The sequence below is a fragment of the Terrapene carolina genome, unplaced genomic scaffold (genome assembly GCF_002925995.2).
Source record: "Terrapene carolina triunguis isolate 2854851 unplaced genomic scaffold, T_m_triunguis-2.0 Scaffold641, whole genome shotgun sequence".
Taxonomy (NCBI): Eukaryota; Metazoa; Chordata; order Testudines; family Emydidae; genus Terrapene; species Terrapene triunguis.
This window is the reverse complement of record NW_020664992.1, coordinates 1460868-1475479: the sequence shown is the minus strand read 5'-3', so window position 1 is coordinate 1475479 and position 14612 is coordinate 1460868. Positions and strand designations below refer to the sequence as shown.

General features: G+C 51.6%; 1 protein-coding gene across 1 annotated transcript in view; it reads left to right on the top strand.

Annotated features, from left to right (window-relative positions):
- ACVRL1 (activin A receptor like type 1) overlaps positions 1–10892 on the top strand; it is a 26410-nt gene extending 15518 nt beyond the window's left edge. The window contains exons 6-10 of the mRNA XM_026659589.1: positions 468–614; positions 705–980; positions 1580–1777; positions 4663–4793; positions 7477–10892. Coding sequence (XP_026515374.1) covers positions 468–614; positions 705–980; positions 1580–1777; positions 4663–4793; positions 7477–7611 — 887 coding nt within the window. The 3' untranslated portion in view covers positions 7612–10892. The remainder of the gene's footprint in view (positions 1–467; positions 615–704; positions 981–1579; positions 1778–4662; positions 4794–7476) is intronic.
- The last annotated feature ends 3720 nt before the right edge of the window (positions 10893–14612 follow it).

The window sequence follows — 14612 nt, the reverse complement described above, 5'->3', positions numbered from 1 at the left end:
CCTGACCCCTAGCCCTACAGACCAGGCCTGGCCCTGGGGGACCCGGCTTTTCCCTTAGCAGACAGGCCTGGGCACTGAGGTACACAGCTTATCCCCATGACTGTATAGGCCAGGCCTGGGCATGAAGTCACCTGTCCTAGCCCCTAATTGGCCAGACTAGACCCTATTAAGCCAAAGAAAAGTCCTGGCAAATTGCCTGCCACTGCTGGGTTGCCCAGTGGCCGTCAGAGGGTGCAGTGCACTGGCTCAGCCATGGGACCAGGTTGCCTCTAGTCATTGATCCACAAAGAACACAAAACCTTATCCTAGGGGTGGCTGCGGTCGCTAAACCTCCCGCGTAGGCAGCAGTGGCCTGGGCTTCTATCCCGCCGTGGCCCAGCGGGGGCAGGTGTGCCCCACGTGAGCCCGTCCCCAGGGCTCGCTCAGCACCGGCAGGGCAGCGTGACGCCGTGTCCGTGTCATGGCAGGGAAAGGGCGCTACGGGGAGGTGTGGCGCGGCGTGTGGCACGGGGAGAACGTGGCCGTGAAGATCTTCTCCTCCCGGGACGAGCAGTCGTGGTTCCGCGAGACGGAGATCTACAACACGGTGCTTCTCAGGCATGACAATATCCTGGGTGAGTAGCAGCCCACGAGGGTGTTTATGTGGCGCCCGGCCTGCTGGTGCACCTCTGTTCCATGGCCCCTTCTGCTTTGCCCTCCTCTAGGCTTCATCGCCTCTGACATGACGTCCAGGAACTCCAGCACCCAGCTCTGGCTCATCACTCACTACCACGAGAACGGCTCGCTCTACGACTACCTGCAGAGGACAGCGCTGGACACACAGACCTGCCTGAGGCTGGCCTGCTCCATCATCTGCGGCCTGCTCCACTTGCACGTGGAGATCTTCGGGACCCAGGGGAAACCAGCCATCGCTCACCGGGACCTGAAGAGCAGGAACATCCTCCTGAAGAACAACCTTGAGTGCTGCATCGCAGACCTGGGTGAGGAAGGGGGATCGCGCCAGGGCTGTGACCCAGCTCTGTGGCTCATCTGGCTTGGGGAACAGAGGAACTGACCAGATCAGACCTTTGTCCCATCTGCACCGAACCGCTGTCTGGAGTCCCTTTCACCTGCGCGCCGTGTGGCGAAAGGGCAGGTGCATCTCGAGGGGGTGATGAAAGCAAAGGCTGTTTCCTCTGCCAGTGGAGGGGATGGTCTGCTCATCGGAGCTTAAATATTTAATTCCCTGGAGTCATGGGTTGAAATCCCAGTGTGGTCAACTCCGGGGTATTTTTTCTTCCCCAGAACAAAATGGGGGTGTTTCAGGAGGTGTCAGCCCCCAGGTGACAATAAATATTCCCCCCACTTCGCAGCCCCACTGATCAGCAGAAGGGAGGTGAGGGGGATAAGCCAGGGAAGGAAAGAAAGAACAAATCGCCATGGGAGACAGAGGTACACGCAGGCTGTACTGATCCAAGGTGGATTTCCCTGGGCTGTAAGCAGAAAACTCCGCCAGGCCCAGATTTCCTCATAGAGAGAGGAGTGAAACCCAGGCCCCCATGTCCTCCAGCTCAGCCTGTGTGATGCTGCTTCCTTTCAGGGCTGGCGGTCATGCATTCCCAGGGCAGCGACTACCTGGACATCGGGAACAACCCTCGGGTTGGCACCAAACGCTACATGGCCCCCGAGGTCCTGGACGAACAAATCCGTACCGACTACTTCGAATCCTATAAGCAGACAGATATCTGGGCATATGGTCTGGTGCTCTGGGAAATCACCAGGAGGACGGTTGTTAACGGTAAGGGGCAGTCGGGGGGCTTTGGGCAGTGAGATGCCGTGCTCCTAATTCTCTGTCCACATGCACAGACACACAAATGTGGATGTCATACAAGGACCCTTCTCTATAGATATGCACACATCTGTCTGTCCTTTTATAGTACCCGGAGACTGCCCTGGGGTCCCTGGTCTGTATGTGTGCACAGAATATCTTGATATCCGCAGACACCTGAGAGGGTCCTATCTATTCTGCTAACCTTCTATATTCACTGTCTTATACCCAGACTGTGAACTCTTTGGGGCACAGACGGCCTCCTTGTTCTGTTTGTACAGCACCCAGCACATTGGTCTCCTGGGCCATGACTGGGGCTCCTCGTACGACCTCAATATAGATAATGCATCCTAACCTGCAGAGAAAGAACCGGGGCTCTGACTGGACGGGCTGAAGCTGGGACTGCCCGTTTTAATAGGAAGTCGGCAGTATCGCATGTCCTGAGTTTTGCAACAGATGGCAGCTGGGTAAATCGGTCAGTTTAGGAGCGTGGCACAGCCTGTGGCCGCGGCCGAGAGGCTGAGCGAGCGGCAGGCTGGAGTGAGAGCCGCGTCCTCCCGTGAGTTAGCGAGGCTCCCAGTGCAGAAATCAACGCTGCTCCGGGCTGTTCCTGTGAAGGTTTTCGGCTGCTCTGGGTGTTTTTTGCCCGAAGATTAGCTGTAAATTATAAACACTGTAATCTAGTGTCAGCGCCCGGCTCCCTGATTAAAGGGCCCATTAGACTCAATCAGCGCTTTGTTTGTTCAGCACTGATTAGAAAACAAGCAGCATCAGAGAACTGCTTGGAACCTGGCCAGTCGGAGCATGGGCTGGCTAAAGCAGCGTGTTTCCCCCATGGCCTGCCACGGCCAGGGCTTGGTCAGTGCTGGCTTTGGGCAGAAGCAGCTGTTGTGGGATGGGGATGGCGGGGAGGACATGCTTTCTGGGGGAGGGCAATGGGGCTGAACGAAGTGGGGCAATGACCCAAGAGCAAATGGACCAGATGCAGACTCCTTCTCCAGGGCTTTGGGAGGTGGAATTCACCTCCCCTGCCCCTGCAATAGCGGTGTCAGAATGTGGGGGGAGGGCTTAGCTTAGCCTCTCGCCCTCTGGCAGCTTGGGGCGCCGCGCACAGTGAGCCTGGCCCCAGGTGTGGTGTCTTCAGTCCGTGTCCCAGTGGCCAGGCCGCCCTGGCAATGGAATGCCCCCCCCCCCCCACACACACACACTCACACTCATTGTGGCGGCCTCAGCAGACGGGCCCAGGCCGGAATGAGTGCTACAGAGTCCATCTTTCCCTCAGGGCAGGGGTAAGGGACACAGGCGGGGGGGGAAGTAGACCCAGGTGGACACCCAGAGGCCTGCGGTCTCCTGGGTGTCCAACTGGCACCTTTCACCAGCAGGAAAGTCCATTAAATGGGGAAGTTGGGGGCAAGGTGGCAGCTCCCCCACGGCGCAGTCTGGCCGGGCTAATCTCATTTACGGCTCCCAGATTAAACACTTCACTTAACTCACCCAACAGTGCCCTTGCCTTGGCTGTCCATTAACCCTTGAGGGCCAAAGGCCTCTCTCCCAGCAGACACTCAGTGCCGGGGAAACTCCCCACCCTGCACTGCATCCAGGGGGGCAGGGTGACGTGGGGGTTACACCCTCTGCCCCGAGGGTGGCGGAGGCTCGTGAGGGGCCAGATAGGAACTTCCCACTGCAGTGGCTGATGGGACACTGGAAGGGCTTTGGCAGCCCAAAAGGGTTAAATCTCTGTCACAAAGACATACGGAGGCACTAAATATGGATTAGCCAGGGCTAGCTGCTGGCCTGTCTGCGGTGAGCAGCTGCCTGGCCTCCAGTTCACCACGAGGTGGCGGTTGGGGCTGCGTCTAAGACAAGGATCCCAGGTGATCTGAACTGGCCCCTGGTTTCCTGCAATTGCAACCAGTGCCAAAGGGAGACCCGGGGTCGGGGGGGAGGGGTTCCCTCCCTATGAGCAGCCCTGAGGGGTTCACTGCAGGCTTGGTGCATCTTCCTCTGAAGCACTGGGTAGGGTTCCACCCAGGGTCTGATTTGGCAACGCAAGCAGCACAGGCTGAACCTGGTCTGAGCTATGCCAGCGTGAATCTGGAGTGAGGGCGGTGTAGTTTGTGGGTCACTGTGCCCGGTGTGTGAACACGTTCGTGTCACACATCCCGTTGCGCTGCGTATCAGTGCCACGCCTGCTCATGTCACATACCCCCGTCACGTTTCGTGCCATCCAGGGTGTATAGCATGCTCGGTGTTAGTGCCCCATTGACTGGCTATGCCCACCCATGTTCATACATGTTCATACCATGGGGAGGGTCCTACATCCACACATACCACTGTCAGTACAGCCGGGGAAAGGATCCCTGGGGTGACATCCTGGCCCCACTGATATCAATGGCAAAACTTCCATTGGCATCCGTGTGAGCAGTTCACCCCTGTTCTTCCGCTCCTCCAGAGACACGGCTGTCTATACGCTGTACAGCACCTAGCACAAAGGGGCCCCAGTTTTGATTGGGCCTCAGGCACTGCCATAATACATGTGATTAATGAGAGTCTGTTGTTTGAGACTGGAGCTACTAGGGGTTCTTCACGTCCCGAGTATAGTGACAGGCTCATCTCCTTATAAACAAGCACTCAGCAGGTCCGGGTCCATCCAGCAGAGGGCAGTGGTGCAAACGTGCACACGCGCACACACACACACACATGCATGCACATGTGCCTGAGTGGTGCATGCTCCTGCTGTTTGTCCTCTGGCTGCAGATGAGTTACGGTCATTGGTGCATATCGCTGATTTTGTGCTGCATGACCCCGTGACCAAGCCAGCTTTCCTCACGTGCTGCCCTCTCTTCCTCCGGCAGGGACAGTGGAGGACTACAGGCCTCCTTTCTTTGACATGGTGCCAAGTGACCCCAGCTTCGAGGATATGAAGAAGGTGGTTTGCACTGACCAGCAGACGCCCAGTGTCCCCAACCGGCTGTACTCTGACTCGGTAAGTGCGGCAGAGAGCGCAGATCCACTCCAGTGGAGTCTTCTGTAACTCAACTGCTGTATAAACCCATACATCCATAAATAAGAACACAAGAACGGCCAGACTGGGTCAGACCAAAGGTCCATCTAGCCCAGGATCCTGTCTTCTGACAGTGGCCGATGCCAGGCGCTTCAGAGGGAATGAACAGAACCCGGCAATTATCAAGTGATCCATCCCCTGTTGTTCAGTCCCAGCTTCTGGCAGTCAGAGGTTTAGGGACACCCACAGCATGTGGCTGTGTCCCTGCCCAGCCTGGCTAATAACCAATGATGGACCTATCCTCCATGAACTGATCTAGTTCTTTTTTGAACCCAGTAATACTTTTGGCCTTCACCACATCCTCTGGCAATGAGTTCCACAGGTTGACTGTGTGCTGTGTGAAGAAGTATTTCCTTCTGTTTGCTTTAAACCTGCTGCCTATTAATTTCATTGGGTAACTCCTGGTTCATGTGTTATGTGAAGAAATAAATAACCCTTCCCTAGTCACTTTCTCCACACCAGTCATGTTTTTTTAGACCTTTATCATGTTCCCCCCTTCGTCGTCTCTTTTCTAAGCTGAACAGTCCCAGTGTTTTTAACCTCTCCTCATATGGAAGTTGTTCCATCCCCTAATTATTTTTGTTGCCCTTCTCCATATTTTTTCCAATTTTAATATATCTTTTTTGAGATGGGGTGACCAGATCTCAGTATTCAAGGGGTGGGCGTTCCATGGATTTGTATAGTGGATTTGTGATATTTTCTGTCTTATTATCTATCCCTTTCCTAATATTCTGTTAGCTTTTTGGACTGTCGCTTCACATTGAGTGGATGTTTTCAGAGAACTATCCCCAATGACTCCAAGATCTTTCTGGAGTGGTAACAGCTAAATTAGACCCCATCATTTTGTATGTATAGTTTGGATTGTGTTTTCCAATGTGCGTTACTTTGCATTTATCAACATTGAATTTCATCTGCCATTTTGTTGCCCAGTCACCCAGTTTTGTGAGATCCCTTTGTAGCTCTTTGCAGTCTGCTTTGGACTTAACTATCTTGAGTAATTTTGTATTGTCTGCAGACTTTGCCACCTAACTGTATACCCCTTTTTTCCAGATCATTTATGAATATGTTGAATATTATTGGTATCAGTACAGATCCTTGGGAACCCCACTATTTGCCTCTCTGCACTGTGAAAACTGGCCATTTATTCCTACCCTTTGTTTCCTATCTTTTAACCAGTTACTGATCCATGAGAGGACCTTCCCTCTTATCCCATGACAGCTTACTTTGCTTAAGAGCCTTTGATGAGGGACTTTGTCAAAGGTTTTCTGAAAGTCCAAGTACACTCTGTCCACTGGATCCCCCTTGTACCTGTGTTTATTGGCCTTCTCAAAGAATTCTAATAGATTGGTGAGACACGATTTCCTTTAGAAAAGCAGGGTTGACTCTTCCTCAACATATTACGTTCATCTATGTGTCTGATCATTCTGTTCTTTACTGTAGTTTCTACCAATTTGCCAGTACTGAAGTTAGGCTTTACTGGCCTGTAATTGCCAGGATCCCCTCTGGAGCCTTTTTAAAAATCGGCATTACATTAGGTATCCTCCAGTCAACTGGTACAGAGGATGATTTAAGCATTAGGTTACATCCCCCAGTTAGTAGTTCTGCAATTTCATATCTGAGTTCCTTCAGAACTCTTGGGTGAATCCCATCTAGTCCTGGTGACTTATTACTGTTTAACGTATCAATTTGTTCCAAAACCTCCTCCATTGACAACTCAATCTGGGTCAGTTCCTCAGATTTCTCACCTAAAAAGAATGGCTCAGGTGTGGGAATCTCCCGCACGTCCTCTGCAGTGAAGACGGATGCAAAGAATTCAATTAGTTTCTCTGCAATGACCTTGTCTTCCTTGAGGGCTCCTTTAGCACCTTGATCAGTGGCCCCACTGATTGTTTGGCAGGCTTCCTGCTTCTGATGTACTTAAAAAAAATTGCTCTTAGCTTTTGTGTTGTTTGCTGGTTGCACTTGGAATTCTTTTTTGGCCTAATTATACTTTTACGCTTGATTTGCCAGAGTTTGTGTTCCTCTCTATTTTCCTCAGTAGGATTTGACTTCCAAATGTTTAAATAAATGGCCTTCACCTGATCCATGAGCAGGGGATCCTGCAAACACTTACACACCGGTTTAACTTTATTACTGCAAGCAGTCCTGGGTCGAACTGATGGTATTAGTGTCCAGCATGTGGATAAGTGTTTGCCAATAGAGGGGCCTTTTGCCAGGAGACCTAAAGCTCTTCTTAAAAGGTCTCTACGTTTTATCATCCCTATTTCACAGATGGGAAAATGGAGAGTCAGAGAAGTTGCCCAAATATTACAGCTTTTGAATGACAGGCTTCCAGGAAAAGCTCTTACGTCACCCACCTGGTCAAGCTTCTCCTGCTCAGCCGTTCTTGCTCATGACTTTTCTTTATGGGGCCTGCCAATAGGGGGAGACAAAGCAGCATTCTGCTGGGGGGGTCACTGGTTAATATTGGGGAGCCAGATCTGTTGCTGGTGTAATTGGGCGTAGCTCCACAGAAGTCAATGAAACACTGCTGATTTACACCAGTGGAGGATCTGGCCCTGGATCTCTGATAGTAATTTTCTCTCTCCTTCTCGGCCCCACCCAGATTTTGTCCGCCCTGGCTAAGATCATGAAGGAATGCTGGTACCAGAACCCCTCTTCTCGGCTCACAGCCATGAGGATTAAAAAGACACTAAAGAAGCTGAGAAGCTCCCTAGAAAAACCCCAACAAGATGATTAACTGCGGGGAGCAGGCCCGAGGGCGCGGCGATCGGGTTTCTGACTCGCTCAGGCTCCGAAGCAGCAGAGAAGCCGAAGAGGTTCAAGGTCACTGAGTTTATGCTGCGTGCAGGGAGGGGGCCAGGGCTCTTTGCGCAACTCTATAACAAACCGGTTTTTCCCTCCAAGTCCAGCCCCGTTGCGGAAGGAGGATTTTAATTGGCCACCACTCCCCAGGGACCATTCCAACCTGCTGCAGAAAAGTCCCACTGAGCAGCTGCCAGTTGCCCCGGCACGTCTTTCGCAGTCGCTCTCCAGTGTCCTCGGAGTTGTTTTTTTGGAGGTGTTTTTTTTTTTAATTAAAAAAAAATTCTCCTAGCCCATTTATAAAAATACCCGCTGGGTCCGTGAGCTGACGCCAGCCTGTCTCGTGTGCCAGACGGGAACATGAGCAGCAGCCTGCGCCCTGCCCTGTTCACAAGAGTGGGGCGTTGACGCTGAACGCCACCTCAGGACCCTGTGAAAAGCAAGAGTCTCAGTTTAGCCTTTGGGATCCTTTTGCACACGGGCGAGTGTGTGTGCATGTGCACGTGGGTGAGTGTGTGTGCACGCATGTCTGTCTGTGGGCATGTGTAAAATAACACAGTATGCACCCTGGAATCACCAGGAGCCGGGCAGCAGCGCAGTGACTGGAACTGGGCTGTGATGAACGCTCTGTGCTCATTCAGGGGGTGCAGCCGAAGCCACTGGGGGATGCACTAATTTAGCATCCTATTGAGAACTAAAGCTGCTCTCTACCCCAGTGGAGCGTCCTCAGGGGACAGCCTGCCACCCGACCCTGGTGCTGAAACCCCTGGGGCTGCAGGTGTCATTTCTCCCTCCTGCGGTGGAGTTCTGGCCATCACGCGCACCGGACCTTTACTGGTCGTCATTTAGAGCGAGGCGAGGCTCTTTGCTGGAGGTTGGCCCGGGGGCTTTCTGATTTACTTTCATTTGTTTACACCAGGCAGGAATTTGGTGCAAGCAGCCACTCGGGGTCTAGTGCTATCTTGACATTTCCTAGGTTGTCCTGATCCACCCTCTCCCGCCCGCAGAGGCAGGCGCAGAAGGGCAAGAAACACCCCCTCTTTCAGTGGGTCTCCCTCATTTCCCCAGCGCGTCCAGCTACTCCATCCCCACCAGCTGGCAAGCCAGCCCTGGCCAGCTTAATCTCACTGCTCCCCATGCCTGGAGAGGTGAGTTCCTGCCCCCTCCTCCATCCCTGACACAGCCCAGCATGAAGGAATCTGGGCTCTGCTCAGACCTGAGCTTCTCCAGTGAATTTGGCACCAGCAGGGCTCCCCGCCCACAGCTCCCCTGGCGACAGCAGCCAGGAATTCCCCGACGGGTGCAGCGTGCACCGTGTTTCTTGTATTCTGCAAAGGACGGTACTGGGTTAAGTCCGGGTTAGCGTCCCCACCCCACCTCGCTGCGGCAGATCCCAGACGCCCTGTTAGCTCATAGATACTCCCTGCCGTATCTTCCACCCTTAGGTACTTCGGGTGCATTCGCTTCCCTGGGAAGGGGAGTCACATCCTCTTATTCCAAGCAAGCCTGCGAAAGATGGGTCTGAGCCGCTGGGCCCGGCCCCGGCCTTGTCTCCTGTGGCGGCTTTTCCACCTGTGCACACTGGCCGTGCAACGTGGCCGTTCTGACGGGGTGTCTTGTCCCACGCATTTTGCACAAGTGGAAATAACAACACAAGGTGCAAGGCGGGGCAGAATAAGACCCCAGGTCTCCCTAAAGGCAGCCCGGACTTCCCAGCCACTGGAGGGGCCCACCTGACACTCCCTTGTCTGTTACAGACGGAGAAGCCCAGAGGGACACTCCAGGTCTGTAAGGGACGCAACGTAAGCCACATTTTAGAGCCGCATCTGAACTCGCCCAGACTTTGGGGGGCTGTTTGGAAGCAACGTTTTGTTCGGGGTCCCTCTCTGGTTTATCCACATCCGGAACTGTCTAGAGCGGGGACACCCCACCCGCTAATGCTGCCCACAGCTGCCCTGCTGCTGTCACACAAGTGCAAGGACAGCGCTGAACAGCTGCGGGGCTCTATTGCTAGTGGTTTCAGCTGCCCAGCTATCAAGGAAGATACAAGCATGAGCAAAATATTGTGGCTGTGTGTGTTTGTTTTTGATTAACAGAGCCAGGGCTCAGCCCGGAGATATTCTGAGCACCCTCAGTTCCCCTTGACTTCGCCTGGAGCTGAGGGCGCTCAATGACTCGCGGGGGCAGGTCCCTTGTTGAACAGATATTGGCAAATTAAGGGCCTGAGCGTGCTCCCACTGCAGTCCATGGGCAGTTTTACAACCGCTTTCAATGGGGCGCAGCGGGACTGAGCCCCAGCTGTGGCCCACAGCCTCCTGGCAGGTTGTCAGTGCAGCCAAAAACCTTTCTCCCCCTCTTTGGGCATCTCCCACAGCTCAGTGGTTCCTGGAGCTGGGACATAAACTGCCCCATTAGCACAGTGCTGTGACCAACCCTTATTGAAATCAGTGCCTCGTAGGCATATATTAATGAAATCCATGTCTGTCTTTGTGTATCCAAAGTAGCTCTGATTGGAGTACAGCAATATCATGGATTTCATGTGCTAATGAGCCCCTGAGGAGCTTTTCTCTCGGTCTCAGGAGTATAAGGATAAGAGAGAGCACATTTCCTGGCTCTCCTAAACCCCAGCGGAACAGGAGGACTCACATGCTTAAAGACAGGCACGTGCTTTAAGTGCCTTGTTGAATGGGGGCCTGAAATACCTTCCTCTTGTCACCTCTCTTGTGACGCTCACCTGGTAGCCATCACTATATTTAAGGCAGAAAAATAGTTCCCATTATACCCTGCCACATTCTTCTCCCTCCTTCCTTCCCGGGATGCAGCACCACAGGGCTCTTTCAGCTAAAGAAGAAGCCAGTCCCTAAAGTTCTGACCCGGATCCAAAAATGTCTCCAAGGCTTAAGGCTGTTCAGATCTCGGGGATCAGTTTGGTCTCATCTGTAACATCAGTTTAAACAATGCCCAGAAAACCAGCTTTGGGCCCCATTCTATAGTGATTTATATGTTCAAATGTAATATATTGAATAAAATGTAAAGCGATTTTATCTCCTGAGTGCTGCAAAATCTCAGACTTTTGCCCAAAGTGAGATGTCAGGAGACAGGGAAAGCCCTGCTGTCCACAGCTCATGCATGGCCTTATTTGTGCTCAAAGTGTTCAATTCCTGTGAAAAACATCATATATCTCCTTTGCATCCAGATCCTACAATAAACCTTGCTTCCAACCCATTACAATCTTTTCTTATTACAGATTTGGGGGAGGGGGACCTGATGCTGCAGCACATGGCTGCAAAATGACCCCCCAGGGGACTTGCCTGACCAGTTTGGAAAGATTTGAAGGTATCAGAGTGTAATTAGCAAGGGAGGATTTGGCCAGGGCTAATGCCCTGACTCTTACAAAAAATCTGTCGTAAGATCTTTAATGATCCATGAGTGGTCAAGACATTGGCTTTACACCATGAGGGCCATACAATGGACTGGGTCAATCCTGTTTCAGTGCATCACCTACCCAGGAATACGACTACTTAGTGCTGTGTTCAGGAGAGGAGCCCATTGCTATCTCCATTTTACAAACAGAGGCAGAGGGAGGTGAAGTGATTTGCTGAAGGTCACACAATGAGTTAGTGGTGGAGCTGGAAACAGAACCTGGATTTCCCAACGCCCAGGGCTGCACCCTGCTGCCTCCCCATGCAACTTCCTGCGGCATCTTCCTTTTGCCTTACAGATCCATCCATGTACTAGACTGGTCAATGGCTCCTTAACGTAGAGCAGGATCACAGCAAATCGTGGCCATGGACGTGGGTTTTTATATAAACGTGCTGTGCCTGATTCTGCTTTCGCCTACGCCCGTTTTACACTGCTTCACCCCCATTTAGATCAGTATGAAGTGGCTGTACATGGTTACCCAAGGGCAATGGAGAACCAGGCCAACAGAGTTACCTCTGGTTTACACCAGCTTGAGTGAGACGGAGCAGATCGAGCCTCTCTCTTTTTATGCCTGGGTGAAAATCCCCTTTACAAAGAGCAGGATCTGGCCACTGGAATCAGATCTGCTGTGTGCATTACTGTTCCTAGGAATTTACACCAAAAAAGGACAAAAAATGCACCGACAAAATCCAGGTCTTGTTTGCGACCACTGGAAATGGCCTATAACAACATTATTTAAACAGGATGCTACAGACTCATTTAGCCTGCATCACCCAGCTCCTTATCAACAGATCCACATCATCTAGCATGCAGGAGTTTCCTGCTGATAGCAACACCGCATAAGTCAAAAACCCAGAGAGGAACTTGCTCAGGAGATTTTGTTGCAATCATTTTTTTTTTCTGCTCCCTGATTAAAAGCCCGCAGGGTGGGTTGACCTTTCCTGGAATTTTTTTTTTTGGTTTTTACGGGTAGCCTTGCGACACATACACCAAGCAATTGGCTGGTCTATCAGGCTTGTGACGTGCTTCTAAGATCCACCCACAAGTCAAGTCCTGCCCACTCATGGCCCAACATCGGACTAGTTGGTGCTGAACTGCACGATAGGGTCATCCCACTGTTTCCTTGGGTTCACAGAAATAGTGAACGAGGCCAACTTTGAATTTGTCCTCACTGTTGTCCCCCCTTTCTCCCCTATAGCAGATTCCCCCAGGATCTCTCAGTGCCCCCAGTGTCAGGGTTTCTGTCTGTCCTGCCATTCCCTCCTTCCCCCATACCAGGGTCCCATGTTCTCGCATGCTCTCCTCACCATAACAGGGGCTCTGTGTGCCCCTCTTTCCCCTCCCGCTGTGCCAGAGTCCCCCATTCTCCTCGCCATGCCGTAGGCTCGGTATGTCCCCCCCAACTTCCCACTTCATAGTGATCTATAGACAAGTGCAAGGTGCTTGAAGTTGTGGCTCTGCTAAACAGATGGCAGGGGCTCCCTGTCTCCCCTCTTAGGGGAGAATCATTAAGGTTCCGTCCACTGATGCTTAAAATATTCCCTTAAATTTTGGACTCAATCGGATGCCATGTTCAAAAGTTATAATGTTACAGCTAAAGTGACAAGCTGAGCACAGCTGTCCTGTTGGGCCTTGCAAGTGCAGCCAATAAATTGCCAATTTATTCCCCTTTCCACCGACTTCCCCATCTAGACGGTGAGCTCCTTGGGGTGGGGCCTGGCCTTAAATGTTCGGACAGTCCCTAGCATGTAGTGGGCATGACTGCAAAGAAATAAATCACAACGGAACTGCTGCAAACTGTCCCCTGCCCACTGCTCACAGTCAGCCAACAGCCAAGTACTCGTGCAAACATTCCCTATTCTTCCAAATGTCACACGTTTTAGGCTGAACGAAGATTGGTCTGACAATCTGCCGTGAATGTTCAGTTGCTCGGCATTCATCATTCACCTGTTTATAAACTTTCCATCATCCGGGAAAGCACTTAAGTGCCTGCTTAAATCCATCCCCACTCTGGTCAGCAAGTATATGCCTGAATGCTTTCCTCAGTGACAGGAAGTTTTGTGAATCGAGGTCTCCATCAAGGTGCAGCAACAATACTATGCAATTAAGGTGCTAAACCAGACTCCCCCATTATTGAATGTTTGAAGAATGACCGATAGACTGAAAAAAAGTCGTTGCAATTCTTCAGCATAGATTTAGGACCAACCAAGCACTATTCACAGCAACCCAGATTGGTCCACAGGCAATTCACTAACCAGAAAAGAAGCTATGCTCCAGATCTTCAAAGAGATTTAGGTGCCTAACTCCTGTGGGAGTTAGAAGCCTAAGGACCCTTGAGCGAAAAAGGTCCAAGAGCTATAGAGGTCTGGGCCTAGCTAACTGCAGCCCCCATATTCCTTTGTAATTTCCTAGCCTCAACGTCTCTTTTGTCTCATCTCAGGAAGATTCGGGAGGCCAGACTTTCAAAGGGCTCAGCTCTTATTTGGCCCCTGAACAGAAGGGTCAGATTTTGAAGTGCTTGGGCCCGTGCGTTCTGAAGGAGCTGCATGAAGTACTGGCGTGAGCATGAGCAGATCAGCTAGCCGACTCCAAGCCGAAGTCAGCCACAGGGGATGACTTAAAGGAAACTCACCCCAAACTCCCCAAATGATCTATTCCCGGCCTGTAAACATTCATTATAATGTCCCCAACCAGCAGATGGGTTTGCCCTGTATCCTCATCTATACATTTTTTCCTATGGTTTTACGATCATTTTCTGCTTATGGGCATGAGCCTGCAACATGTGGGGATCTCGGCACCTTACGGGATCAGAGTTTTGTATTACTGTTGCTTTGGGATCTTTGTGTGTCTGCACACACGTACACACATGCTTTAGGAACTCAGCAAATTAATCATTGGCTCAGCCTCCAGCAAGAATTTAGGATGGGTTTTTTTTTTTCTGGAATGCAACAATTGGTAGAGTAAACCCAGCACACCAAGTCCCCAGGGACCCATAGATCCAGGCATGTGCACTATATAGGAGGAGGGAAGGAAAAAGAGCCCCGCAGTTTGCAATGAAATGCGTTTTAATTGGAATGCCAGAGATTCCACTGGTGCCTCTCTGGGGTAGCAATGGAATGGTCTGGGATGTCCAGCCAGCCAGCCTCAGGCTCACATTGCTGAGTTTGCCTGCATTTAGCATGTTCCCCTGCCAGGTTTGCTGCATGATGGGGTCTGAAAATAGCCCTTCTGGCCAAGGGCGGGGGGATCCAGTATCACTGTGTCTGCAATGCAGTGTTGGGGGGGGGGGGGAGAATAGAGTATTACTGTGTCTGTAATGCATTGTAATGGTTGTACCTTCAGGTACAACCACAGTGGGATCCTCTCCACCTGTATTGAATATGGTCACATTGACTCCCTCCAAGGACATGGGATATGCAGATTTGCCCCATATGTATTGCAGAGATGATCGATGCATCCCCCTGTGTGTTGCCCACGTTGTACACGGCCTTCCCTATGTGCATTGCATGCCTG